The following is a 26,911-nucleotide window of genomic DNA, read 5'->3' as shown; positions in this document are numbered from 1 at the left end:
CCAAATCTGGCGAGGCCGAGCTCGCCCAACCACCGGTGAGGCTCAGCCTCGTCGTGGCTCGGCCTTTTTAGGGGCCGGTGACGCTCCGGCGAGGTCGCCGGCCCTCGTCCCGGCCGATTGCCAACAATGGTCATGGCCAAGGCCGGTGACCGGCAAAAGGAAGAAGAAAAGAAGAAGAAAAGAAAGCAAAAAAAAGAAGAAAAAAAAAGTGTTTCTCGGAAGTGTTCCTGAGAACAAGAAACAAGTTTTTTCTACTTCTTGTTTTTGTTCCAAATTTGTTCCCGGGAACAAAAGTGTAAACAAATGCGATTCTGTTCTTTTTTTGTTCTCTGAGACAAAATAACAAAAATTTGTGTTCTAGAGAACAGAAACAATTTTAAACAAACACACCCAAAGCCACCGGTTGGAGAGGTAGCTGCAATATGTACAATGGCTCAAGCAAAAATGACAAATTCATTGGAAAGTGGGTAAAGAAGTTTCCAAATTTTCAGCATAAAATAAGAGGTGAATGAGGTTCCGTCACTCTTGTGAGACTAACGGAGCCGTCATCTACTCTTTTTTCTTAAATTAATAACATTGCCACCGTGTCGACAAATCAAAGAAAGAGAGAATATTATTTTGGGAAGAAATGGGAGAGAGGGGAGGGGTGGTTTACCACTCTCAAGTCCATTGATAAGTTCCTCAAGAGATCCTTGCTTTGACGCGGGTTCCGACATCCCATCCACTATAAATAGTGAGATCCTTACCAATGGCAAGGTCGCTTGACCCTATAGAGCTTCGGCATGGGATGTACCATACTTGTTCTGTTAGGCTTAGACCAACGATGTATGGAATACTCCAATTCAAGCGGTGTTCTCGTGTTGGACATGACACTGCTTTAATCGTCTTACAAATGAAGCCTTACACAATAAACATGAATCAGAATCCGGTAATTCGAAAATTGAAAATACTCCAATTACAACACGTAGGGAAAAAAAAAAAAGATGCTTGGATTATGTGTACTCAAGCCGCCTGTCGAAATACACGTGAACTCTAGGCACTTGACATATTGAAAATGACCCTTCGGTCTCGATTACCATTCGGCCTCGGACACTTGCCATCTTGCAAAATTCCAAGGTCAACAAATCACACGTGCACCTGTCTGCAATATTAAGTATTTGAAGATGGATGCATTCGCGTGTCCAGAACGAGGAATAGCGGACGCGGTTTAGGTTGTCACGAGATCAGTTTCCAGACAAGCGCTTGCATGCTTCAAGCATCAAAATCGTTGGGATTCTACCATCAATTACATTCTTGCTTTTCGTGTTATATGGTGATCGTCAATTGTCCATCTTTGGGACACGACAGGAAAGGAGGAAGTAATGTCAACAAGTGATGCAGCGCGTGTGTTTGATTTGTCCATGTGGGGACAAGTGGGGATTTTGGCACTAGATGTTCACTGGCTTAGCGAGAAAAAGATGCGAAATAAGTTAGGGGAAAAATCCGCCGGCTCCGATACCGAGTAAGAAAGTCCAACGCAAGAACCTAAGTTGTTGCACCCTCTCTCTAGTCGTCCTCTAAATAATTGCCCCTCCGTCTCCTCAGCACCATCGCCACCTTACTTATCCCTCGCTATCCATGTGATGTGTAGGGGATGAATTCAAAGGTCAAAGTAAATGTTGGTCATCCCCGCGTAAAAATCCCTTGTGAATAAGAGGTCTCCTGATTTTAGGAGACTTTTGATCTGGATCGCTTGAGGTCGACAACCTTCAATTTGAGGCGCAACCGTAGATCAGAGTGGCGGCCTCCACTGTGGCTGGGGCGAGAGGGGAGGGGGGAATCAGCCTAATTGTGGTAATTAGGACATGGAAATTGCATATTGATAATGTGGGCCATGAAGTCCTACTTGCGGTGCCGGTTTCAATCTCTATTTCGAAATTCGCCCCTAGGTTTAAGAGACCTCAATTATGTAGGACAACAATCGTTAAATTTCTCACAATTGCACAATTTTCATTAATATACAAGCACTATTATTGGATCCTACTGTAGTGTTGCATCGTGTTCTTTGAATGTGAAATTTCCAAAACGGAGGTGTTGGACGTGGATGGCTAAGGTGGCAAAATACAAGTTGGAATGTGAAATGGAAAAGGAGACATTCTTTTCCGAGAGGACGCGTATTGTGGGTGGAGGAATCTGTCGTGAGATAGGACATAGTAGAGGGGCATTGCTAAGGAAGCGTCAAATGGTGTTTAGCTGTCAATCCCTCCAAAAACCTCTCACGGGCTCATCTCTCTCTCTCTCTCTCTCTCTCTCTCTCTCTCTCTCTCACATATGTTAGCCATGCAAAATATCACTTATTTTTGTTTTCTCTGTTGTTTTGGCCGAATGCAAAATGTCACTTCACAAACTTAACATTCCCCACACGTCTAAAATTGGAGTTTCTCGTCCCTACTATTTAATTTCCTTGTTGTAATAGTATCCAATGAAAATTTTCCCTTATTTAGTGACCTACAATTTCGTATGGCCATCCAAGAGGGTTGGCGTGAGGTCAGGACGTTAAGGGATTTCCAACTCAAAAAACTGGAGGTCACACGGTTTAAAATCAATTAATTGATTCCCTATTGCTCTGGACAGGGCTTCCTGCACAAGCCAGATGTTTGAGCTTACCTGGTTTATGAGATTTGTAACATGTTTTGCGAACCTCAAGGTGACCAAGTTTCCACACCCATGTTCTCTAGATTACGAAAAATCAAACTTCCAATTAAATGAATATTTGCCAGCTTTTTAGGTGGACCGGTAGAGGAGGAAGCGCGAGATCAGTTGGCAATCCTCCCGAGATGGAATGGCCAAAGTAAAACTACTTCTATCCTCCATTGACGACGGAGGATAGCTAGATATACCTTCCAAACGCTCACAATAGGCAATTTTATATTTCATTCCGTGTTAAGGAAGGCAGAGTCGGTCCACCTTACCTGCATTTAATTTCTCCCTAATCTGAGTCGATAGACCTTACACTAGATAACGACTTTAGGGTTTGTTTTTTAAAAAGCTTTTCGACACTCACGTTAACTCCTCCTGATGGGTGCATAGCCCAACTAGCAATATGCCAACGTAATCAAAGTCCAGAGTGCATTTGTGGTCCTTACTGCCAAGGGCAACGAATTAGGATGAGCAAGAATCGCAATAACTTAACGTATGTTTGGTAGCTGTGGCTGTATTGTAACGCCGTCGCATTGTGACCGTTTATGGAAGCATTGCAAACTTATGCGCTTGATAATACATGTTTTCGAATTTTAGTATCACAAAGTTGAGCGAGGCGGTTTCCTAAAAAATGGCTGTATAAGTTGTTGCTGCCATCGGGAGTTTACCGAAAACCTTATAAAAGCTGCGGCACCCTTTTTCCTGGCTGTAACTGTTGCTGCAGGCCGTACCAACCGGGCCAAGTCTATGATGTTTACTACAAGAGTTGCTTTCTCCGAAAACCGAACTTACAACCAAGCTGAGGTTTAGTTTTATATAGAATCTTACTATTTATTTAAACCCCAGTTTGATATAGGGATGAGGAATATGGCAAGGTCTATTTCAAAGTTGTTAATTAAGTAGCTCATGTGAGCATCTAGTGGAGAAAGAATGGTCGAATCACCTTCTTAGTGGCCCTTAATCATCGAATCTCATTACCTAAACAATCCTACTACATTTACCTAATCACAATTACTAAGAAATTTTTTTAATGGGAATGATGCATAATGGTCCACAATGGACAAGAGGGAAATCTACATGTGATTTGTAGCCCGATGGTCGGGAGGTTGTTTCCACATGTGAATAAGAAACCATGTTGTGTAATTATCAAAGAGACAAATTGGGTTCTATTGGGATCGATGCAGGATGAGCCATTGTTCGAGATTGCCAGTGGAATTTTAGTTTGTGCAACCATCCCAATTGGCAAGATGCTCTTCTTCATGCTTAAGTTTCCTAGGTAATTGACTGTGAAATTTTAGCATGGGACGTATTAAAATTGGTTAGGTTACTCGTTGATTCCACTTGCCATTTATATAATTCAAAGCCATTCTATTTCCAAATCACTACACTTGTGTATTCTCTCGGATTACCCTAAAGAATATAAACTTATGTGCCTGGGTAATTATGGGAGGATTACCACAACCGATGCAAATTAGTCGGGTGCGCTGGAGATGGCGATGGGATAGATCTTCTTTCATTTGAGGGAAATGGCAAGGGGACTAAATAGTGACTTTTTTTTTTTTTTTTTTTTCCGTTTTAGTAAGGTGACTTGATTTCTAGATTTATTCTCTCTTTATGGTTAGTACATAATTTGCTCATACTATCAGATTATGACTAGATTTATAATTAAATATCACCAAAGTAAGAAGGTAATTCTAATTTTTATGTTCTTTATAATTAATCCTCTCCCTCTCTGTCTCTCCCCCCCACCCCCCCCGCCACCCCGGGGGCCGCTCTCATCTTCCATTCATTATTCAGGAAACAAAGAAAGAAATAAAAATAGGGTTCCCCCACATAACCTATCTGGATGGAATGTGGGGCAACAAGTAATTTCACTCTGATAGATATGCAAGGATCTCATTGGGTGTCAATGTGGCGTATTAGATTATAAAGAAACGGAGGCCCTCGTGCAAAAAACAAACAAATGACGAGATAGGTTAGGTTATTCGTGAGCTCACACACGCTATTTAAAATGGCTCATCTCTTGATGCTCCCTTCGATTGGAAACAGCACCGAAAGAGAAAAAACCCCTGTAGCCGAGACCGGTTTTGGAGCTTCCAAGCCATGTCTTCTCGCGAGCAAAGGAGAGCGGCTCTCTATGAGAAGTTGCAGCAACTGCGCGCCGTCACCAGCTCCAGTGCGGTAAGGAGTTGAATTTGTCATCCATAGTTCCTGTAAAGCACTGCACAAGTGAAAGAATCCTCCAGAAAGAAAAGATTATCAGATGCAGAAAGTTCTATAAGTTCTTTGCTTTAAATACAAGAAGCGCCTTCCCATGGAAATTTGCCCATTTGTTCGATGTTTTTCTTTGGGGAAATCGATCGCGTAGATGATACTCGTCATTTGCATGTCTATTCGTTGACTAAAGAACAGTGGACTCATTTGGCAGGTGAATAAAACTTCAATCATCGTGGATGCAGCCAAGTACATAGAGGAAATGAAGGAAAAGATAGACAAGCTAAACGAAGAGCTCGGAACTTCAACAGATCAAGATCTACCCATGGTATGCGTTTGTATGTATAGTCAATGACATGCTCGAAATAATGCAAAACACATATTGCAATAGTAGCGGACCTTTATTAGGTTTACTTACACGGAGAGAACCTTTTACGCAAGCCCTTAATGGTCTTGTGACACGATAGAAGACTCGATTACTGTAACGGCCTTAATTGCTAAATCCATGTCATACCTTTCTACTGTGCTAATTGGAAAGTTCTTTCCTCTGCTATAAATGGATCTAAAATACTAACGGTTTCTTAAGAATCTTACATACTTATGGTTGAAATTGTAATAAATATGGATTGGGTTGTGAGTTTTTCAGGAGGTTAATGTGGAAAGCCTAGAGAGGGGGTTCCGAATAAACGTGTATTCGGAAAAGAACTGTCCAGGTTTGCTCGTTTCCATACTTGAAGCCTTTGAGGAGCTGGGGCTCAACGTTTTGGATGCTAGGGTTTCTTGTGCTGACAATTTCCATTTAGAAGCAGTTGGAGGAGAAGTAAGGAATAGACAAATTCCAAATCTTAGTGTCTTCATTTATTCTTGTCCAAATTTTAGTGTCTTCATTTATTCATGATTTAATGTTCAATCACTCCATATACGAAAATTTGCACTGAAATTGACTTCTCCATAGCATACAATGGTGGTGGAAAAATTTGTCTGCAGAAGTGCTTGATCTCATGAAAATGTGTTTGCTATAAGATGGATAGTCACTTATATAAACTTAATAATGCACACGTGGAGTTGACTCCTCGTGAAACATGCCTTACCCTGGAGGTGTTCTCTATAATAATCATTGAGATATATAGACATGTCTATTGATCAAATTGACTTCACGTCTTATTTCCCCCTTGCGACCACACTCCTTTTCTAGTTTACATGCAGTGCGGTTTCTGATGGCGCGGTTTGATTACCTCCACCATAGTGCGTCCCAGTGTCAACCAAAAAAAAATTAATACTGAATTAGTTGCTTAAGATGCCACATCGAAATTCATTTTGTTTACTTGCAAGAGGATATTTTTATCTTTCTTTGTGAATGTTAAGTGCAAATTACCGGGTACTTTTGCAGGAAGATGGGCATGACAACATTGACGCTCAAGTGGTGAAGCAGGCAGTGTTGCAAGCTATCAAGAAATGGAGTGACGAACAAGAAGATTAATTACGCTTGAACAATCTGTGATCTTCTCTCTCTTTCTCTTTTGCTTCCTTTTTGCTCTGATATGAAGCCGAGAGCTGCAGAAAAGAAGAGGCAGGGATGCAACAATTGTAATTAAAAATGTTCGAGGATAGAATGAGTTGTAGTAGCCAAGAAAGGGTTTAGCGCATAATCAGGACAAAATTTGTTCAGTGATGATTCTTGGCAATTTTTACTGCTGCTAGAATGCAACAAACAAAGACGCAAGCTAAGTCATGCTTGTCATGATAGTTCATGTACTGAGTGCTCAACAGCTGTTCAAGATTGGAATTGTCTGGGTCGTATCATTATCTGCCAAAATGAAAGACATAATGGCAGGAAACATTTTGAAGAAAATAGACAATTTTCGTTGGGGGGCTTTTCTGTCGGAGGCCATTTAAAAAAAAATGGGGAAAGCAGAGCTGCCCCCACATCAATTAATTGAGACAAAAATGTGATCTTAAAAGTTTTAGAATGTTAGTCTAAGATGTTATTTGATGATGTATTTTCCTTGCTATCAGACAATTATTTTACTTAGCACTGCTGTTCCTTAAACTATATATTGCGAGTTAACTTCTAGATGGTAGATGTTAAAGCATCTCATGTTGCTAGTTTATGGGATTTGTCTGGGCTTAATAAAGATATAGTCTCCCTCTCTCTGATGACTATTTAAGCTTTTGGATTAGACTAATTTTTACCTATGGCAGTCTCGAATTGGGCTTGTATACATGATACACAACTAATTTATTTGTACATAAGTCACCTTTAGCACCATTAATTTTGGACAGTTAGATGATTTCTAGAACCTTAATTATCCATTTTAATAGCAATGGAGGTGATGTGTGCAAGAAAAATTTATCTTGTATTATCCATTTTTTTTCCACAAAAGTCTCCCATAACCCTCAAATCTCCAATGTCAGGTCAGTTCCTAGCTATACTCGCTATTTTATAAAAACCTTTCTAATTGGCAATGACTGAAAAACCACGTAAAATCGTATCACAATCTAGTCATACTTGACTATTTAAACCTCGATGAATATTATTTAATAGTAGTTCAATTACTAGTAGTGTGCTTTGGGTTGATTTATGGGAATTTTAGGAACAAGGTTATTTTGATTATCATATCTAAATGTGCGCTAAGATCACTTTTAAGTATAACCATCTTAATTTCGTGAGGGGATGTAGTGTTCTGCAAGTATCACTTCGGTTGAAGGCTAATAAGCCTGAGCCAAACCTTCATGGAAATAGTATTCCATGTATTGTGTACACTGTTGGGTGAGAAACCGAGCATAAAAATCAGACATTGGCGGGACAATACTTGCATTTCATTGAAAAAAAAGAAAACGGATTTTTCCATGCCGGTATTAGAGAGGTGAAAACTGTTAATAGACTGGCGGCTGAAAAATTACCATTAAAAAAATACGAAAAAAATATCATTGGTTACTTGATTTTCCGACATTTGTTGGTAACTTAACGCAACATTTATGAAATAACTAACTTTTTAACAGGTTACTTACCTAAATTTAACAACTCCTATAAATTTATCAAATTTTATTACCAACACGTTTTTCCAAATTAAATTAGTAATCAGTTGGGTTATTAACTCTTATATGAATTTATCAATATATATTTGCGCAACTTATTATTCTTTCCCCATTAGATTACCAACTGATTTTAGTTTTCCAAGTCTCTTTGAGTTGCTTATCAAAATTTATTAGGATTCCACAAACTTTACCGACTTTTTGTTGATTTACCCACTATTATTTGTATTGGTTACCAACCAGCTAAAATTACCAACTCTTTTTAGAAGTTACCAACCTAAATTGAAGTATTACCAAATTTAACCCGTTAGGTTACCAACAAGTTTTGCGATACAAACTCTTACTATTAGACATAATTATCGACAATTATCTATTTTTTTTTCTAAATAATTATTTCTCTTATTTTTAATAAATAAAAAACTTCACCTATCATTGACAAACCATTTTTTCTTACATTTTCATTGGCACCCTAAATGTTTTGACCATTATATGAAATTACCAACCTTTATTTGAGTTACTTAGCACTTTTCTTTTATTAAGTATATGAAATTACCAACCTTTATATGAAATACCCAACCATGGACAGTGTAGTTGGTGTGAGTTTTCTCCCTCATCGCAGAGGTTGAGGGTTCGAACCCTCTTGTTGCAAAAGTGTTTGAAGTGGGGGGTCTTAGGCTAGCCTCCCCCGAGGTTTACATCTAAATAGTGGCTTGGGGCGAGGCTCGACGGTGCCACCGGGCACTGGAGTGTCGTGTGATCCTCAAAGGGTGATCTCCAATGGTTTCTCGGTCAACAAAAAAAAAGTATAGAAATAGTTTTGGGTTACTCTTTTGAGTTACTAATCACCATTTCTTTTTCTAATTTAAAAACTTTCCTATAGAGTTACCACTTTTATTTGCCTTTCTTTCCAACTTTTTAAAGTTACAAACACTTTTGAAAAATTATCAAACTCAATTAAAGTAATTACTAGCTATTCACAATTACATTATGAACTAATTTAGCATTTTGAACTCCTATTTGAGTTACTTACGGCTATTTATTTTGTTTTTTTTAAAGATACTAAATTCTCTTATAATTTACCAAATTTTATTTACATTTCTTGCAACCGCTTATGTTTACTAACTAATAAATAGATTATCAATCTTTATCTGTTATGACTTATAAAAGTTTTTCCAATTAAATCACCAATTAATTTTGACTTACCAACTCTTGTTTCAGTTGCTTACTAGCATTTACTTATTTTCTAAAATTTACTATTTTCTTATCAAGTTGCCATTTTTTTAGGCTTTAGTTTTTAGCTTTCATATATAGACTCTCTTTAGTCATTAACGATCTCAATAGAATAATTATCAACTTTTCGCTAATCAAGTTCCCAAACTCTTATTATAGTTATTTATCAAAGCCTATTTGGTTTTATAACTTTAGATTACCAACTTCTCTTACTTTAGCAACAACAGAAAAAGAAGAAGAAGTTCTCTTTGTATCAACTTTTATTTACTTTTTATAGCAATGTTTTAAGTTTACCCATTAAATTGAATTACCAACCTTTCCGTGGGACTTATCAATTCTCTCTTAATAAATTACCATTTAGCTTTTAGTTATTAAACTCATTTGAGTTGCTTAACAATATTTATTTAGTTTTTTTTTTAATTTACCAAATTATCATTTGAGTTTTCACTTTTGTATTAGACTGAAAACATGCACAGAGACATGTTCCAAACAAAATATCAGGTTTAGATGCTATCAAGTATAGTAATGACTCAATCATACTTCTATATAGCTTGGAGTTAATACATATACCATTTTCATCCTTATCAAGCTTGATGGTCGAGGTCATTGGTGTTTCAACCTTTTTGCTATATTCCAATCCGAATTTCTTTTCTAATTCTTTGGCATACTTTTCTTGGTGAATGAAAGTGTCGCTCTTTGTTTGCTTGATTTGTAAACCAATAAGATGAGTTTTCCAATTAAGTTCATTATGAATTTGCTTTTCATGATGTTTGCAAAGTCCTTGCACAAAAATTCATTAGCGGATCCAAATATCTTGTCATCTTCAACATAAATTTAAATAAGTAGTAGATCCTTACTCTCTCTCTCTCTCTCTCTCTCTCTCTCTCTCTCTCTCTCTCTCTCTCTCTCTCTCTCTCTCTCTCTTTTCTTTCTTTTATAAGAGTTATATATACCTTATCTTTCTCAAAATCATATTTGACCATAAATATGTTTATCCAATTGGGCTTTTTGTGCTTGTTTGAGTCCCTTGAGTGCCTTCTTCAATTGATGAACACCTTCAAGTTTATTTGGCTCTTCAAAACCTAGGAGTTGCTCAACAAAAGTGTTTTCCTTGATATATCCATCTAAAAATGCATTCTTCACATAAATTCAAGGAGCTATACAAGTCAATAGGCTACCGAGACTTTAACCCTATTTTAGAGCAGTGTCCAAATGTTGTTGGAGAGGACATGAATGAATAGCTGGTAGCAAAAGTCACCCTCCAAGAAATTAAGGATGTTGTCTTTCAATTAGGTGCGTCAAAAGCCCTTGGACTGGGTGGGATTAATGGACTTTTTTAATTAGCATCACTGGGGAGATAACCAATCGGATTTGCTATAGCTTGTTAAAAACTTCATGAGTTACTGGTGCCTTACTTCCTGAATTGAACAAGACCCTCATCACCCTTATTCCTAGGGTCCCAAACCTAGAGAACCTTTCCCAATACCATCCTATCTATGTTTGCATCTTTGTGTACAAGACTATCTCGAAAGTTCTAACCAATCGCTTGAAACCTTGGTTGCCCCAACTAATTGAAGAGGAGCAAAGTGCTTCTATTGCTAGGAGGCAAATTCAAGACTACATATTGGTGGTACAAGAAGTGTTACAACGGCTTTGTATCAAGAAGAGAAATGAAAAACTCCAAGCCATTTTGAAGCTTGACATGCATAAGTCCTATGGCTGAATAGAATGGGATTTTTCGGAAGCTTGCCTACTAAAAATGGGTTTCAACAAAAGGTGGGTGGCCTAGATTATTCAATGTATGGCAACGGTTTCTTTTAGCATCAATTTTAATGGAGAACCGTTGCCATTCTTTCAATCCTCGAGAGGAATTAGGCAAGGCAACCTCTTTCCCCATACTTATATATTATTATTGCTAATGCACTCTCGTTGCTTGTGAAGAATGCAACTGATATAGGAAACATAAGAAGCATAAAATTGAATAGACACTACCCTGCACTAACTCATTTATTGTTTGCTAGTGACTCCGTTCTCTTCCTAGATAGAAATGTTAGTGAGTGCAAAAATGTGGCGGATGTGCTAAAGCTTATTGTTATGCTACGAGATGGGCTATGAATTTAAATAAATTGGGCATTTTCTTTGGTAATGGCTGTCCTAAGAGTTTGAGACAAAACATGGCCCAAGAGTTGCATGTCTTGGAAATAGACAAAAGAGGGAAGTATCTTGGCATTTCATGGGATTAGGGTGTTTCAAAGAAATAAATGTTTGCATGGATCCTAGCTAGAGTGGATAAGAAGTTACAAGGGTGGAAATAATATTTGTTATCAAAGGTAGGGAAAGAAATCCTTCTAAAAGCTATGGTCCAAGCTATATATGTCAATTTTCAAAATCCCATTTTCCATATGCTGATCTATAGAAGAGAAAATTGCTGATTTTTGGAAAAATGGGGACTCAAAGGCAAGTATTCTTGGGAGAAGTTAGGGTTTGCTCAAGACTAGAAAAGACAGAGGGGAACTAGGTTTTAGGGACTTAGTTATAGTCAATAAAGCTAAGCTAAGCAAGCAAGCTTGGCGAGTCTTTCAACCCTTACAGCTCTTTGGAGTAAAACATTGGAAGAAATTTATTTTCCTCATTCTGAATTTTGGCATGCATGGAGAGGAAATAGACCATCTTGGGGGTGGCAAAGTTTACTCACTTGAAAGGAAGCTAATTCAAAGTCGGCTTTATGGTTAGTTAGCAACAGGGAATCGATAACAATCACAGCAGACAAAATGGATTTCATTAGGAGTGATGGGATGCCCATAAAATATTGATGAGCCAAGATTTGTCGTAGATGTCACAAATAGACAAGGCTCATCATAGGATGAACAATTAATCCGTCACCGGCTCGATGATAGTATGGTGAATGAGATACTTTCCATCCCTTTACCAATTGTTACTGAGCCATATAAATTAATTTGGACAAGGAGGAAGTCAAGCATTCATATAGTGAAAAATAGCTACAACCTCCTAGCAACCTCAACCACAACAAACACACAACAACCATCCTCCTCTTTTCAAACCCCAACTAAACTTTGAGAAACATTTGGCAACTAAATATCCCCCCCAAACCGACAATATGCTCCAGAATGCACTATCCACAAAAGACAATTTACTCAAAAGAAAGATCATACCTGATCTTATGTGCTCTCTATGCCCGCAAAACCGTGAAACAACTAAACATTTGTTCCTCCTTTACCCTTGGACAAATCAAGTTTCATTTGACCTGCAAGTAAACATCAAAATGTTGAGCTACGAATTGAGTAGAATTCAATAGTGGATTTTAAACTATAGAAGCTCACAATTAGCGTAGTTAGGTCTAGAGTTTGTCACGGTGCTTCTATGGAAATATGGAAGGCACGAAACGATTTCGTCTTTAGGGGAGGAAACCAAATTTGAGATGGGTGATATTCGAAGCCCTTGCCATTAATGACAACATATCTCCTTGGGGCTTGAAATCATCCAGTAAAGAAAAGAGGGGAAAGACCTTACTGGGATCATGGACTCCACTAAGTGTATGTACCCATAAAATCAACTTAGATGGCTCATTCATGATGGGTGAAACAATTGGTGCCATCTCGTGGGTGTGTCAAGGCTCCACCGGGAGGCTCACCAATGGCCATGCTAGCTCCATCTGGGCTCACTTAGTTCTTCATGCCGAAATCTTGCACTACTCTAAGCGGTGAAATGGGTGTCCTCCCATGGGATCGCTAGAGTGATAATGGAGTTTGATTGTATAACTCTTGTAAGTACACTTCAATTAGCCGATCAATTACCCTAGGATGTCCATGTGTTTATCAAGGAGTGCCACTAGCTTCTTATTAGTATTCAAGGTCTTCAGCAGGCCCATTGCTCGCGGACCCAAAATAAAGTTGTGGATTGGGTGGTCAAAGCCCAAATCCAAAGTATCCTCCATTCTAATTAGGTCTCTAACTCACCTCAAGCCCCTTGGAATTTATTATGCTTTGAAGCCCAGCCAATGCATCTATCAACTTTTGATTATGAATGATGAATAAAGCTCTTTTTTTTTTCTTTTTATACCAAAAAAGAAACATCCATTCAATAAAGTTTGAAGTCATAGAAACTGGCATAAGTTAGTAAAATCCGTATTGCTTCTAGTCTAGCAATAACAGCATATGTTTTGTTGAAGTCAATACCTTCCTCTTGTATGTAGCCTTTTGCCACTAATCTTGCTTTGTTGCAAATTACATCACCTTTGTCATCAAGTTTATTTTTGAACACCCATTTTGTATCGATGATAGGTTGATATGAGAGTCTTAGTGCTAATTCTCATACTTTATTGACTTCAAATTGATACAATTCTTCTTGCATAGCTCCAATCAACTTTCATAAAAAAACATCTTCAATTCTTTTAGATTTTAGTTAAGAGATTAGAGCTAGGGGGTTCATAAGATTTTTGAGTGATGATTTGGTCTTGATCCATTCATCTAGTTTCCTAATGATTTGTTCCTTTAGATGCTCTGTCTTGAATCTCCAGCCTTGGGAAATTTATTTTATCGAGAAAAATTAGCAATTTGTTGTTGTTATGGCTATTTATTGCCAATTGATATACATCTTTGTATGATTCCTTAGCAATCATCTAGTTAAATTCCTTTTTGATTATTCTTAAATTTCACACTTACGGACTCTTCTATTACTTATGAATCTTTATCAAATGCTCGATAAATTTTATTGATAGTTGAGTTTTTAAGAAAAATACCTTTACTTGTCCTTGCGTCAAATTTTTCCAATGTTATCATTTGCTTGTTGAGAATGAAATATTTGCATCCAAAAACAAGGAAGTATAATATATTGGGCTTCTTTTCTTTGAAGATCTCATAAGGAATCTTCTCCATTAGTGGTCTTAATAATACTTTGTTCAGTGTATAACACTAAGTAGCAACAATTTCTGCCTAGAAGTAGGTGGGAACAATACTTTGAACCATTTTACCAAAAAAAAAAAAAAAACAATACTTTGAACCATCATGGTTCTTTCCATTTCCTATAGTGAATGATTTCTTCTTTTAGTGACACCATTTTATTGTGGAGTGTATGCTGTGGAAAAGTTATGTTCTAGTCTATTTTCATCAAAATATTTGATGAAGCTTTGATTTATAAATTTCTCAAGGTCAATTCTCATTGTTGTGATGATGTATCCTTTTTCATTCTAGATCTTTTGAGCGAATTATGTTTGTGAGATAGAAACATCGTTCTTATAAATCGTGAATCATCATCAACAATCACCAACTAATATCTTCTTCCTCCTAAACTCATGGTTTTTGTTGATCCAAATAGGTCTGTGTAATAGCTACAAAGATCTATTAATAGCAATGGCATTTACTAACCTAATTTAAGATCTAACTTGCTTTCCAAAAATGCATGCATTGTAAGAGTCATTTTTTGTTGTTGATCTTTGGTGGACCACGGACTAGGTCTTTTGAAGACATTGGAAATTTGCTTCGAATTGATGTGACCTAATAACTTGTGCAAGAGATCACATTCATCTTTTATAGACATAAGACATTGGTCCTCATCAAAATTTACACTGAGTAAATAAATGTTGTCATACCTTTTATCTATAAAAGATTGTGACTTATCTTGACTCATGCCAACGTACTTACCTTCCTCAAAATTGATATCCCTTGATACATAATTAACCGATACTTACATAACATTGTGATTCAAGTCTTTGACAAGTGAAACATCTTCAATGATTAGATTCCCTAACTTGATGTTTCCTTTACCAATCACCCTTCCTTTGTCCTTTCCTCCGATGGAGACACAAGGCGACAGTGTTTCCATCTACAATAATGAAATTTACAAACTTGGTGCTATCTCCAGTCATGTATCTTGAATAGTCACTATCTTGATACCCTATATTTTTCTTCAAGATCATTTGCAATCAAGAAAATTCTCCTGTTTTTCTTTGGTATCCACAAAAATTTGGGTCCTTTCTTCTTAGGCTTTGATTCAATATCAAATCTATTGTGGATCGTTTTGGACTTCCACTGCTCCTTTGGACAATCTTGCTAGAAATTACCGTTTTCATTGCAATTCGAGCATTCAAGAAATTGCATGCCAATAGATTTTGTGAAGTGTATTGCATAATGACTTTTATAGAAATGTACAAGAGGTTTTTGTTTTGATCTTTCTTTGATTTTAGGAAATGGATTCTTCTTAGTGTTACTTTCCTCATGTCCTAAATCACATTTTTTTTTGTATTGAAAAATTTGAATTGAGAAAATGTGATTTAAAGTCTTTGAACTGATAGAAAACTTGGTGCTGATTTTTGAAATCTTTTCCTTAAGAGTGCCATTTTCAACTTTAGAGGCTTCAAGATCTCTTGTTTGGAGATCATGTTTCTTTTTCAAGTTGTCAAGAGCAATTTCTAATCAAGAACAATTTTCTTAATTTTTTTAAGCCCTTTTGTGTTCCTTAAATATTCCCTTTAAAATATCCCGTAACTCTTCATAAGTAATTTCGAAATTGTTTACCTCAATTTCTTCTTCATGGTCAGAATCAGCCCTGAAGATTTGATTCCTCCTCATCACATGATTCGCATTCAGTGTCATTCCACGATTTTGCCTTCATTGTTGTCTTCTTCTTTTTGTATTTCTCTTTTTTTTTTTTTTTCCTTTAGAGAAGGGTAGTTTGGTTTTGTGAGACTTAATTTCCTCCTTTCATAATATACGGTATCCATACCTTTGGATTCTTCTTTGCTTTTGTATGGTTTTTATCATTTGAGTAGTTCATTTGGCATTTGCCTCTGAAGTTTCCTCCTTTCTTTATAAAGTACTTGAATCTTCTAGTCAATAGTGCTTTATTTTCATCATTCTTTTTTCCATCTAATGATATTTGTTCTCCTATATCATCATGGTTAGCTTTGAATGCTATGTCTTTCTTACCTTTTGAATTTCTTTCCTCATTCAAGTAATTTACTGCATAAAACATGAACGTTCCGATCAACTCATCCATTATGATTGGCCGGATCCTCATTGTTTCTCATACTAAAGTCTTCACGTTGCTCCATTCCTTTGGCAATGCTCTCAACAACTTGTTTACCTTTTTGACATTAGTGTATATGTTTCCTTGATTTGCTAGGCCATTTACTATCTTGGTGAATCTAGTGAATATTTGTGTCACTATTTCATTCGATTTCATCATGAACAATTCATATTATCTGGGGAGAACGTTCATCTTTATCTCCTTTACTCTATTGGTTCCTTCAAATATCAATTGGAGTTAATTCCAAATTTCCATGGTTGTGACATAATAAGAAATTTTGTTAAGTTTAGATAGAGACAAAGCGCAACATAGCAGATGTTTAGCTTTAACATTTGTGAGCAGCTCTTCTTCGAGCTTCTTTTGCAACGTTAGTAGCATTAGCTTGAACTTTCTGTCATTTTTGTTGAGCTGGAGCTTGAGCATGTACAACTACACTATTTGCGATGACATCCCCAATGTCAACGTTAGTTGACTCAAGACAGGACTGCATTCTTTGCTTCCAATAATCGTAGATGCTTCCATCAAAGTGAGGCAGCTTGTTGGTGCTTGAGCATCATTGGTAAAGAAACTACCAAAGTTAGCCATAAGAGAATATCTTTGTACTCTCTGAAGAAATACACTTCAATAATGAGTAACAAGTCCCTGATACCAATTGTTGAAACTAACAGTGCAACTTAGAGGGGGATAAGTAGGTTGTTTTGAAACTTTGATGATCTTTTGCGAATTTGTAGCTTTGCAAAGATCAAATCAAGCGTGAAATAGGTTGTCTACTAATGCAAGTAATAACAAGAGAAACAGTTGTACTAGTAATCTGCTCAACAAGTAACAAACGGCAAGTACTGATCAACAATTAATAGCCATGTCCACTCTTATAATTAATAGCCATGAGTTAGGTTGGATTGCACTAGTAATCTGCTCAACAAGTAACAAACGGCAAGTACGGATCCTTTTCTGATGATAGATCCCACTATTAGGATTAAGCTACTTCACTTAATCTTTTATACTTGATCTTTTACACAATTATAAAGCAGCAATAATACATTGCAAAAATTAATAAATGAATAAAAGCTTTTAGCTTCGAACATAGCTTTTAGCATATCTCGGAGTTTTGTAATGCACGTGTCTCTGATATTTTAGTTTCAAAAATCTTCTTTTATATAACAATTTTCAATCTTTCTATTGGAGATGTCTTAGAGAAGCAAAGAGCCGCTAGATAACCATTGGTACTTTGCCCACACAGTTCTTTTATAGAACATTTGCATGCTACTCAAAACAGCTACTACTACTATCCTATCACTGTGGCTCTAACAGATTTGTTAGACAACTTGTTTTAGTATTCTATATCTGACTTCCAGTTATTTTGCTGTGCATGTCCACTTTAAAACTATTATATTTAAGAGTTAACAAATATCCTCAATTGATTGATGTTGTAACATCATAAATGATATGATATTTTCGGGATAAGTACACTAAAAGTGTCAAAAGTTACGTACGACGCTTAGTTTAATGCAAAAAGTTTTTGCCGGCTCACTTAAGTGCTAAATTGGAGGAAAAACAATCACTTTAGTGCCTATGGCGAGAAATTTTAGCCAAATTGATTATGTGTCATTTATAATTAAAATTATAATATGACTTGGCAAATTTTTTAAAAAAATCCAGTCCTCGTGACATTTCCATGTGGCATGCTTGGCACTAAAAGTGATCATTTTTTAATGACGACTATACTGAAGTGATCACTTTAAATAAAATTTGACACTTAAATGATCACGATCTAGAACTTTTAGACGACGTTGTTTAGGAGCTATATATTGACTAGGCACGCCGATGAGCCACACATGATTGAGAAATTAATAAAATATAGCCACGTTGGATTTCCGATAATCCGGACCGTTAAATGATCTTTTTTTTAAATAAAAGTAGCACTTAAGTGATTCGAAAAAATTTTTTTGACACTAAAGTGAGTGCTGTACCCAACTTTTGATACTTCTAGTGTACTTACTCCTAATATCTTCAGTACAGACACAAGCATTGTCTTCAACTAATCTTCAAATCTATTGGTATTGCTTTATGACTAGAACAGAATTGAGATCTTTCTATTTTACAAATATCATCTTCATTCTTTGCACATTGTCATAAACCTCTACACAACACTATAGTAACTATTATATTAAGGATAGTTTGGAAATGATGAAAATCACTTAAAAATATTTCTCCAACTGCATAAATAAATTCACCATCATATTTGCTTTTACACTAGTCAAGTAATACCTTAAACAAATCAAATTTTTTATACCACTATTTAGGCGATTGTTTCAAGTAATATGTGGATTTTTTCAATTGACAAACATAATCTTCCTTACCTTCAAAAAGAAAACCCTCTAGTTGGCACATATAGATTTTACCTACAAGTTCACCTTGCAAGATAGCTAATAATCCCAATCCCAATTGCTTTGCATCTAGTGTTATTTCCAATTAGAATAGCTCACCATTATATCCCTTATATGTGGAGAAACAATCACTATTAGTACACGTGATATGAATAGCCTGAATCAAGAATCCAACAATCACTAAATTTGTCTATCATCTGCAACCATTAATCAATCTTCCTTTTCTTCTCCAGCAACATTAGCTTAAGCGAGATTTTCATTTCCTTGATTTTGCCTGTTTTGGTACTTGTGATTATTCTGCCTTGCATTCCTTGGTTTTGCCGATTCATATTATTTTCTCTTTGTTGCTTTACCTTCAATTTCAAACAATTTATCCTTATATGCCTCTTAAACTTATAATAGTTGCAAGTCAGATCCTTATGCTTTGATTTTGACCTACTCCTACTGCCATTGTTTTTTTCTCAACAGACTTTCCTTTAGCAAGCTAAACCAATCCCTTGATCATTATTGCCTTTAAAATTCAACTTTGTATTTAGTTTTTGCTTATTTAGAAGACTAGTCTTGACATCTTCAAGATCCATAGTTTCTCTAATAACAATTAGGTGGAGCAAACCTAACACTGAATTCATAAGGAGGAGAGAATTGTTAGGATGCAAGTGTGAATTGTATTAGAGAAATCCCACACCAGTGAATTCGTGTGGTGTAAAGCAGTTAATCTTAATTGATCCTTAACTCATTGGCTTAATATGAGTTCAACTGAATATATTAACAGGCTTGGACTTAAGCTCACCCTTGGTGCTTTTCCCAATTGAAAGGTATCAGATTTCTACTGCGTGTTTCTAACGGCCTACATCCCATCTCATGTCTTTATAACTAGAATTCCTACCAACTGCATGCTTTGCTACCCCATGATGGACGCGAACCCTTTCTATAATACCAAACTAGGCAATTTAAATATTCAAATAAACAAGCGGATGAGGAAATTACCTAGACGGGCTTCTCGGCTTACACGGTGATCAGGTGGTGTGGCAACCGTGAAAAAGAATTGAGGCAATTGTCGTTGAGGCGGCAACAGCATTGATGAATAAATCAGCAAGAGCCGCGAAAAAACCAACAGGAACCTCAACAGCACAGACGAACACTGCAAGGATTGATCTTGGACGACCGGACAACCTGCAAAAGTAAACCAAGGGTTAGCAAAGGCTGATTAGCGGCAGCTAGAAACGCTGCAGCAAACCAGACACGTTGGGGAAGGCATCGGAACAAACCTCGGAACTCGCCCGATTGGCGCAAAGGACTGCTGGAAGCTTGCTGGCTTGGTGCCAGGGACTGCTGGATCGCAGCAGCAGCTCCGGACAGGGTGCCAGGGCAATGGGCAGTGACGATAGTGCACGACTGTGGGTTGGCAGATGTTCGGGCCGGACTAGCGTCCCTGGAACCAACTGGATGTGTCAAGAATCCCACAGGGAAGTGACTGGTTGATCGGGCTGCAGCAGAGATTCAACAAGACCGCAGGGACGTCGTCTGGATCTTCTCAATTTCCACTTGGCTATGAACTTTATCCACTTTGACGCCCGCAACAAGAGTTCAAATATCACCCTTTCAAATTTCAATTTTCTCAACAATCCCAAGTTTTCCTTGGAAGATTAAGTTCATCTGATTTTTCTAATATAAGTTCGAAGTAATTCAACAGTGGATATATACGACTTGATAACGACAGATAACTGTCCAACCGAGCAACCACGGGGATCAAATCTTGTCATTAAAGAAGTCGAGTGTAGAATTTAAACCCCTCCTTGGACATGGCCAGCTGAAGCTCCTCATTGCGCTCGTGATGGTCCATTTCAACATCGTGCATGGGCCATCTAAGTAGCATATGATGCATGATTTAAATAAAATGTAAATATAAACTACACAATTGGTGTTTTTGTTTAGGTGTTGGAAAGATGAAATGGAATATCCAAAAATTTACGTGTCAGCACATAATTACCTAATTTAAATTAGAAAATAGGTTATATTAAATTCTATTCTAAATTAGGAAATTTCCTAAATTACTACCTTTCTCCTAGATATACAATTCTAAACTAGCAAAGTAATATATCCTAACGTGTAACACGATTTTTTCTTTTGTCTTTTTCATGATAATAAAGTTTACTAAATTTAAAAACAACCAATAAATAAATCTATTTTAACAAATATTCAATTTAAACATGGAAATTTCCTATTCAGAATAATGCCTAAAAAACTCACACGAATCAAATTGAAATCGAATTAATCCAACTTTAGGTAACTGATTATTCAAATCGAGTACAGTTTTAGAAGATTACCTAAATAAGACACTAATGTGACTGGCGTGTGGATTCGCGGCAACAAAAGTTGGCAGTGGCCGGAAAATATGTCGATGTGCCGAAGGTGTCACTGGGAGTGGCCTTTGAGGGACCACCGGGGCTGCTGGTCGTGATGGGAACTCACCGGAAAACCTGCGGGAAACTCAGCAAAAGGCGTTGTTGGCCGTAGGAGGCGCTACGGGATGTGGCCGAGACCTGGCTTTCCTCAGTGAGCCACTGGACTGCCGCCGGAGTACCTGTAAATAAAGATCACGTTGCTGGTGCTACTAGGTTCACTGCCGTTACTAGGAAATTGCCGGTGCTGCCGGGCATCACTGGAAACTGCCAGCGCACATCGGAACTGCAGGGGAGTGGCTGGGTTCGCGGCCGAGAGAGCCGTTGGACTGAGGCCGGAGTCGGTTTTTGAACGTCGGAGTGGATGGGGTGTGCCACCGAATGAACTACTTTTTTTTCACTTTTCGCTTTTGACTCTTTGTGCACTCTTTTGACCCTTGTTCTCTCGTCTGTGCAAAGACGTGCCCTTTATTCTCACTTTTTGCTTGGGTCACTTCCTCTTTCTACGTGAAGAAATTGGCCCTCTCTTTTGTCTTACTTGTCTCTACTCCAAAACCCTCAAATTTTCTCTCCTTCCGACGTGTGTGTTCGTGCCCTTTCACATGGGAAAGAAGTGGTCCCCTGGAGGAAAGGACAGAACTCCTTTTCCCCTTTCACGTGATCGTGCAAATAAAATACCCCAGCCAATCTCTTCAATTTCTCCGAGTTTCCTGTTTCGCTTCCTTTCTCAAATTTGGAATCAATGAAAACCAAAGTTTCCTAACTTGGCGGCTCCGTCTTTGATTTTCGGACGCTGCGTGATTAATGGGCTTTGGCCGAATCTTCAATTCACGGGCTCACTTCAATTAGTTAGGATAAAGCTCAGAATCTCCCTGCACCACCCCGTTCACACTAGTGCGATCATATGGGCTTAATGCCATTGGAAAATGCTCTTGATATCTGTACGTAATTTAACTAATATTTTGTTTAGGGGGTTATTGATCGATCCCCAAATCTTACATATAAGATTTTTAGTTTATTTAAAATGTTATTAAGTTATTCAATAAAAGTGTAAGTTTGTGCAACAAATTGCTGATTTGCAAATTATAGAAAAGTTGGTCACCCTACAAAAATGTTCATAAGTTGCCACCAGAAAAAAGAAGAAGAAAAAAGTCATTAGTCATTTTTTTTTATACCAAAACTTATAGATATTTACTTAAGCACGGAACAAATTTCAATTTTTTTTTTATTTATTTATACGGAACAATAGAATGCCAAGGCATGGCGCATCCTAAATTGTTTGGTTCCCCATATAGCATTTTGTTTTAAAAGAAAAACATCATGTAATAAAAAAAAAAAATTGGTACAAACCGTGGCTGCCCTCGTTTGGGAGTCTTTTGTAGTCGTCGTCATGGGCCTTAGAAATTTGTCCTTTATTAAAACTGGTGAGTAGCGATGATTGAGTGATCAATAACACCAATTTTATACGAATATACATTCCTCTCACGCGGATGATTCAAAGGAGCATGAGAGATCATTGTGGTTGGGAGTGAGCATGAAGTGGTGTTTTAGGTTCACGAATTAAATAAAGAACAACGCATGAAGCTGTACTGTGCGGAACAGTGACATGTTAATCATGGGATTGATGGGGACCTCGAACCACCTTGAACATTTTTATAATTAGATTGTGGTGGGGGGATGCATTAGCAAATAGGTGCTTGCACTTGTCTTCTTGTCTTGGCAGTTTAGGACAAGCCTTCCCTCCCTGTCATGATGGTGGATGAAATTCTCTCATTGGAGTTGATAGGAACAGCCATTGGCTAGACGTTAAGACAGCTTTCTTTTGGCTATATTCAGGGTTTATAGATTTTGAGGAAAATCCGTCACTCTCATATTTGCCTCAAGAAGAGTGAAGTTCTACTGCGGCTGAGCCTATCAGGACACAAGACGTGCAGGTGGACCAAGTCGAGAAGGTACAATGTGATTAGCGTGCCATAGGGCTTCTGGATGGATCAGTTTTATTCATGGTTTTTGTTAATGTAATATAATGAGTCTGATTTAAATGGGCATTCGTGACAGTTTAATCACACATAAACAAAGCAAAAACTAAACAAATACGAATAAAACAAACGTTCAACCGCATCATGTGAACTTAAGGAAGTTGAATCATCAATGCAAGGACTTTGATTGAAAAATTAAAATGGCTTCAACCCTCTGTGTAGTTATGGTTAACATGGTTAACTTTTCCCCAGTGGAGTCACTAGTCAGTAATGCAATTTTGATCTTTCTTTTAGAGCAACGAGAAGCAAAGTCCTACACCACTTTACGTCCCCACATGACTTCATGTGCCATGTGTGTTTTTTAGTTTTTTAGAATAAGTATGATGACATGGTAAATATGTATGAGTTCTAATTGCTAAGTGCATTCATGTGCCGTTTAATTACGTGACATCTTAATTGATAATGTGTGAACAATTGCGAAATGACGAAGCCATGTTATCATTTGGCCTATTAGGCAAATGTAATTTCATCCTTACAGCCATATATAATATTGGGTTTTAGAGATGAGAGAGAGAGAGAGAGAGAGAGAGAGAGAGAGAGAGAGAGAGAGAGAGAGTTGGAAACATCTTTTTTAGAATACCTGACATGAACGAAACCTCTGTTCACAATCAGCCAGCGATTACCATATTGGCATAGGTGTACTTGGACCATTTTCCTTAGGTAATTCGACTTATGGGTTGTCTTCTGTGCATGGTTTCTCTAATGCTAGTATTAAAGGAGAATTAACTATGATTTAGAAATTTCCTAAATTTGACCTGGCAGAATAACGACCGCATTTTTGGAATTCCACCAATTTATGAGAAGAATGACAACCTACTTATCCCGGAATATTCTAGTTTTGGACCAGTAGGGTAATTACTTCATCTATTACAAATCTCAACGTTAATTTTAGCACTATAATTGTCATGACCCTAATCAAGTGGATCTAGGGACGATTTAATGGATTGCCAAGTAAACACAAATAGCTCTCTTGCGAGATGATGCTTACGCTTTACACGAACTCTCATAAGGCCTACCAATCGCAATTTAATTTCTTGCATATGAGAATAGAGCTACAACTAACTTATTTTAGGCTAGCTAGAAATCAAGTTAAATGCATAAGCCCATGTTGTTTCATCTAATTTTTTTTTTCATTTTTTTTATTCTTAAACACTCAAATCTAAGCGGCTATGCATATCTGCACAATTAATAAAATGAATGAATATAGTAATAACAATAATGAATAAAGCAAGGTAAATGTTAAAAAAAAGGGTAAAGTAAGTTGTATTAGCAAAATTTATGTGGATCCCTGTGAGCTATTGTAAAAAGTAAACATGCAAAAAAGGTTAGAAAAGTCTGCCATCTTACTTTTGTTTTTTTGTGTGTAAATATGTGAATATCATTAATCAATTGAGGTACAAAGTTTAGGAGAATCCCTTAACATTTTAAAGAGAGTAATTATGCGAGAAGATGGAGGAAGAAATCATCCATATAGTAACCAATAAAACATTTCCCTAGAAAAATCTACACTGTTGGTAGAGTGACGTCCTACCTTTAACAATCTTTCGAATCTTAGCCAATAGAAGATGATGCTCAATTGACTTATTTTGACATCTAAATTTTTGTCAGCGTTATAAGTATCCATTCATTTTACAAAAATATTTATTAAAAAGGGAAATTAAAAAATAAAAAGCATAAAAAATACGTGTGAAAAGATATATATATATATATATATATATATATATATATATATTCTTTAATAAGTTTCGGACTTGTTAAGCCCACATGGCCAGCCCATTTCTTTTATCTCTTTCGGCCCATGCATCTAACTCACTTTCCTTGGCCCATTTCTATGTTTCTTTTTTTAGCCAATCTAATTTTAACCCATCAAAACCAAACAAAAGAAGGCCCAGCTCATCACCCATTTCCTCTCCTCTACGCACACGCGCAAGCGCGCCTAGCAAAGGGGAAGGAGGACGTGCAAGTGTCGCCACCCCCACGACGCAAGCAGAAGGAATAATCCAACTGTCGTCGGAGGAGGGACTGACCGAGAACCCGATCGCCGGAGCTTGCCGTCGGCTTTCAAGGACTCCGGTCAAGGGCCATTTCGTCAGCCCACCTTTGCTCATTCGGAGGTCTTTCCGCAGCCGAGGAAGAAGCCCAGCTTGTCGTGCTCTTGCCATCGCCAATCGAGACCTCGACTCGCCTGACAAACCAGGTATGATCTTCGTTCCCGAACCTCCTGTTTCGCCCCTGTTTTTCTTTTGGCCGGGAAGGAACTCGCCTTGGTGGATGAATTTTCTTTTTTATTTGATGAAATCTTGTTAAACCAAAGTAAGTTCAGGTCGATTCATAATGTTTTTGAAAGTTAATGCATCGTGTTTAGGCTGAGGAGCTGAGGAATGCTTCGGGTTTGAACCCAGAACTCGAGTTCATGAATGTATACCGACTATTTGATGTTTTGTTGGAATGAAGCATGAAACACTTAAGAGCACCGAACTTAAGTGCGAGATTTTGAACGGATTGTAACCAACTGAGACGGATTTGGCACAAAATATGTTGAGTCAGACTTTCATGCATCATCTTTGATTCGAAAATTGCATTGAATCTCGCTCTAGAACGCATACTTTAAACTGCATATCATGCGTTCGATAAAATGCTTGAGAGAGGGCCCAATCACATTTGTTATTGAATCTTGAGATCGGCTTACATTTGCTTCGGTATTGGTTGAATATCTTATGATCTTCCTGTTTCTTGTATTTTTCACGCTATTTTGTGGACATAATCCTGGCTCAAGTTGGTCATGTACGCACCCCTCCATGCCGAAAACCCCTTCGTTAGGATCGGGAACTGGACCTAATTGACTAGTCCGATCCGGTTCCATGGAACCGATCACTTAGTAAAAAAAATTAATTACAAAAAATACTAGAGTTGTTACTTTTATTGCTATTTTTAAGAAATTAAATATATATATATTTTTAAAAAGAGTCGATCGGTGCATTGGTCTAATCCGGTCTAGTTTCCCGAATCGGGAACCAGACCGACAATCACCGGTTCCAATTTTATGGAACCGGGAATTGAACTGATCCCTCCAGGAATCGGACCAAACTAGTCGGTCGATTCAATTCGGGTGGTTCCCGGTTTGGGCGATCCGGCATGCTCACACTCTTATTGTGTGCTTTCCTATACAATTATACTTGGTTGCGCTTTTCAATATCTTGGATGTTATTTATTGCTCTAGAATGGTTACGATGATACCTAGAATTCTTTGATAGGTTGCTTTGACATTAGTTAGCATGATTAAGTTAGGTACCGAAATGGTGTTAGCCTTAGGGTTAATTTAACCAAGTCCCTGGGTTTGGAATCTCTGGTTGCGGAAATAGTAAGATATTCTCCCTTATCTTACTGGGTTCCTGGCCATCCCTAAAAAACTAATGGCAACTCGTTAATCAAAATTTACATATGCTTAAATTGATTGAAAATTTGAACGCTTGATGTCGTGCGAGTTATGGACTTGGGAGAACCCGAGTCAATAGAAGGCCGTTGGCCCAAAGTTGACAATATTCCCAAACCTAATGGTCTCTTCCTAGTTGGAAGGGGTTGGGTTGCAATAGTGACGTCCTACCTCTATCAACCTTTCGAATCCTAGCCAACAGAAAATAAGGCTCAACCGACTTGTTTTGAAACCTTTTGCAGTTGCATTCCATCCAAATGCAATAGATAGTCACTAAGAAAGATAGTTTAAGGAGTCTCGCCTCCAAGTTGGTGGCTCTGATCATCCATTGAAGTTCTAAATTCCAACCTCTTGCAAAATGCCAACTCATTTTGTGCCAAAATACTGTGCCATACACTAGTTATCCAAGTATACTCAAAGAATAAGTGGTTTCTGTCTTCTATACTA

The 26,911-nt window shown here is 37.5% G+C and overlaps 1 protein-coding gene across 1 annotated transcript; it reads left to right on the top strand.

Moving 5' to 3' along the window:
• Positions 1 to 4,583: 4,583 nt before the first annotated feature.
• Positions 4,584 to 6,928, top strand: LOC104429872. The gene is made up of 4 exons (XM_010042699.3): positions 4,584 to 4,860; positions 5,108 to 5,221; positions 5,540 to 5,713; positions 6,284 to 6,928. The coding sequence occupies exons 1-4, from the start codon at positions 4,783 to 4,785 to the stop codon at positions 6,371 to 6,373; spliced, it is 456 nt and encodes a 151-aa protein (XP_010041001.2). The 5' UTR covers positions 4,584 to 4,782; the 3' UTR covers positions 6,374 to 6,928.
• Positions 6,929 to 26,911: the final 19,983 nt, after the last annotated feature.

The sequence above is a fragment of the Eucalyptus grandis genome, chromosome 1 (genome assembly GCF_016545825.1).
Source record: "Eucalyptus grandis isolate ANBG69807.140 chromosome 1, ASM1654582v1, whole genome shotgun sequence".
NCBI classification, from domain to species: domain Eukaryota; kingdom Viridiplantae; phylum Streptophyta; class Magnoliopsida; order Myrtales; family Myrtaceae; genus Eucalyptus; species Eucalyptus grandis.
Note: the sequence above shows the minus strand (reverse complement) of the source record. Positions and strands in the feature narration are given on the sequence as shown.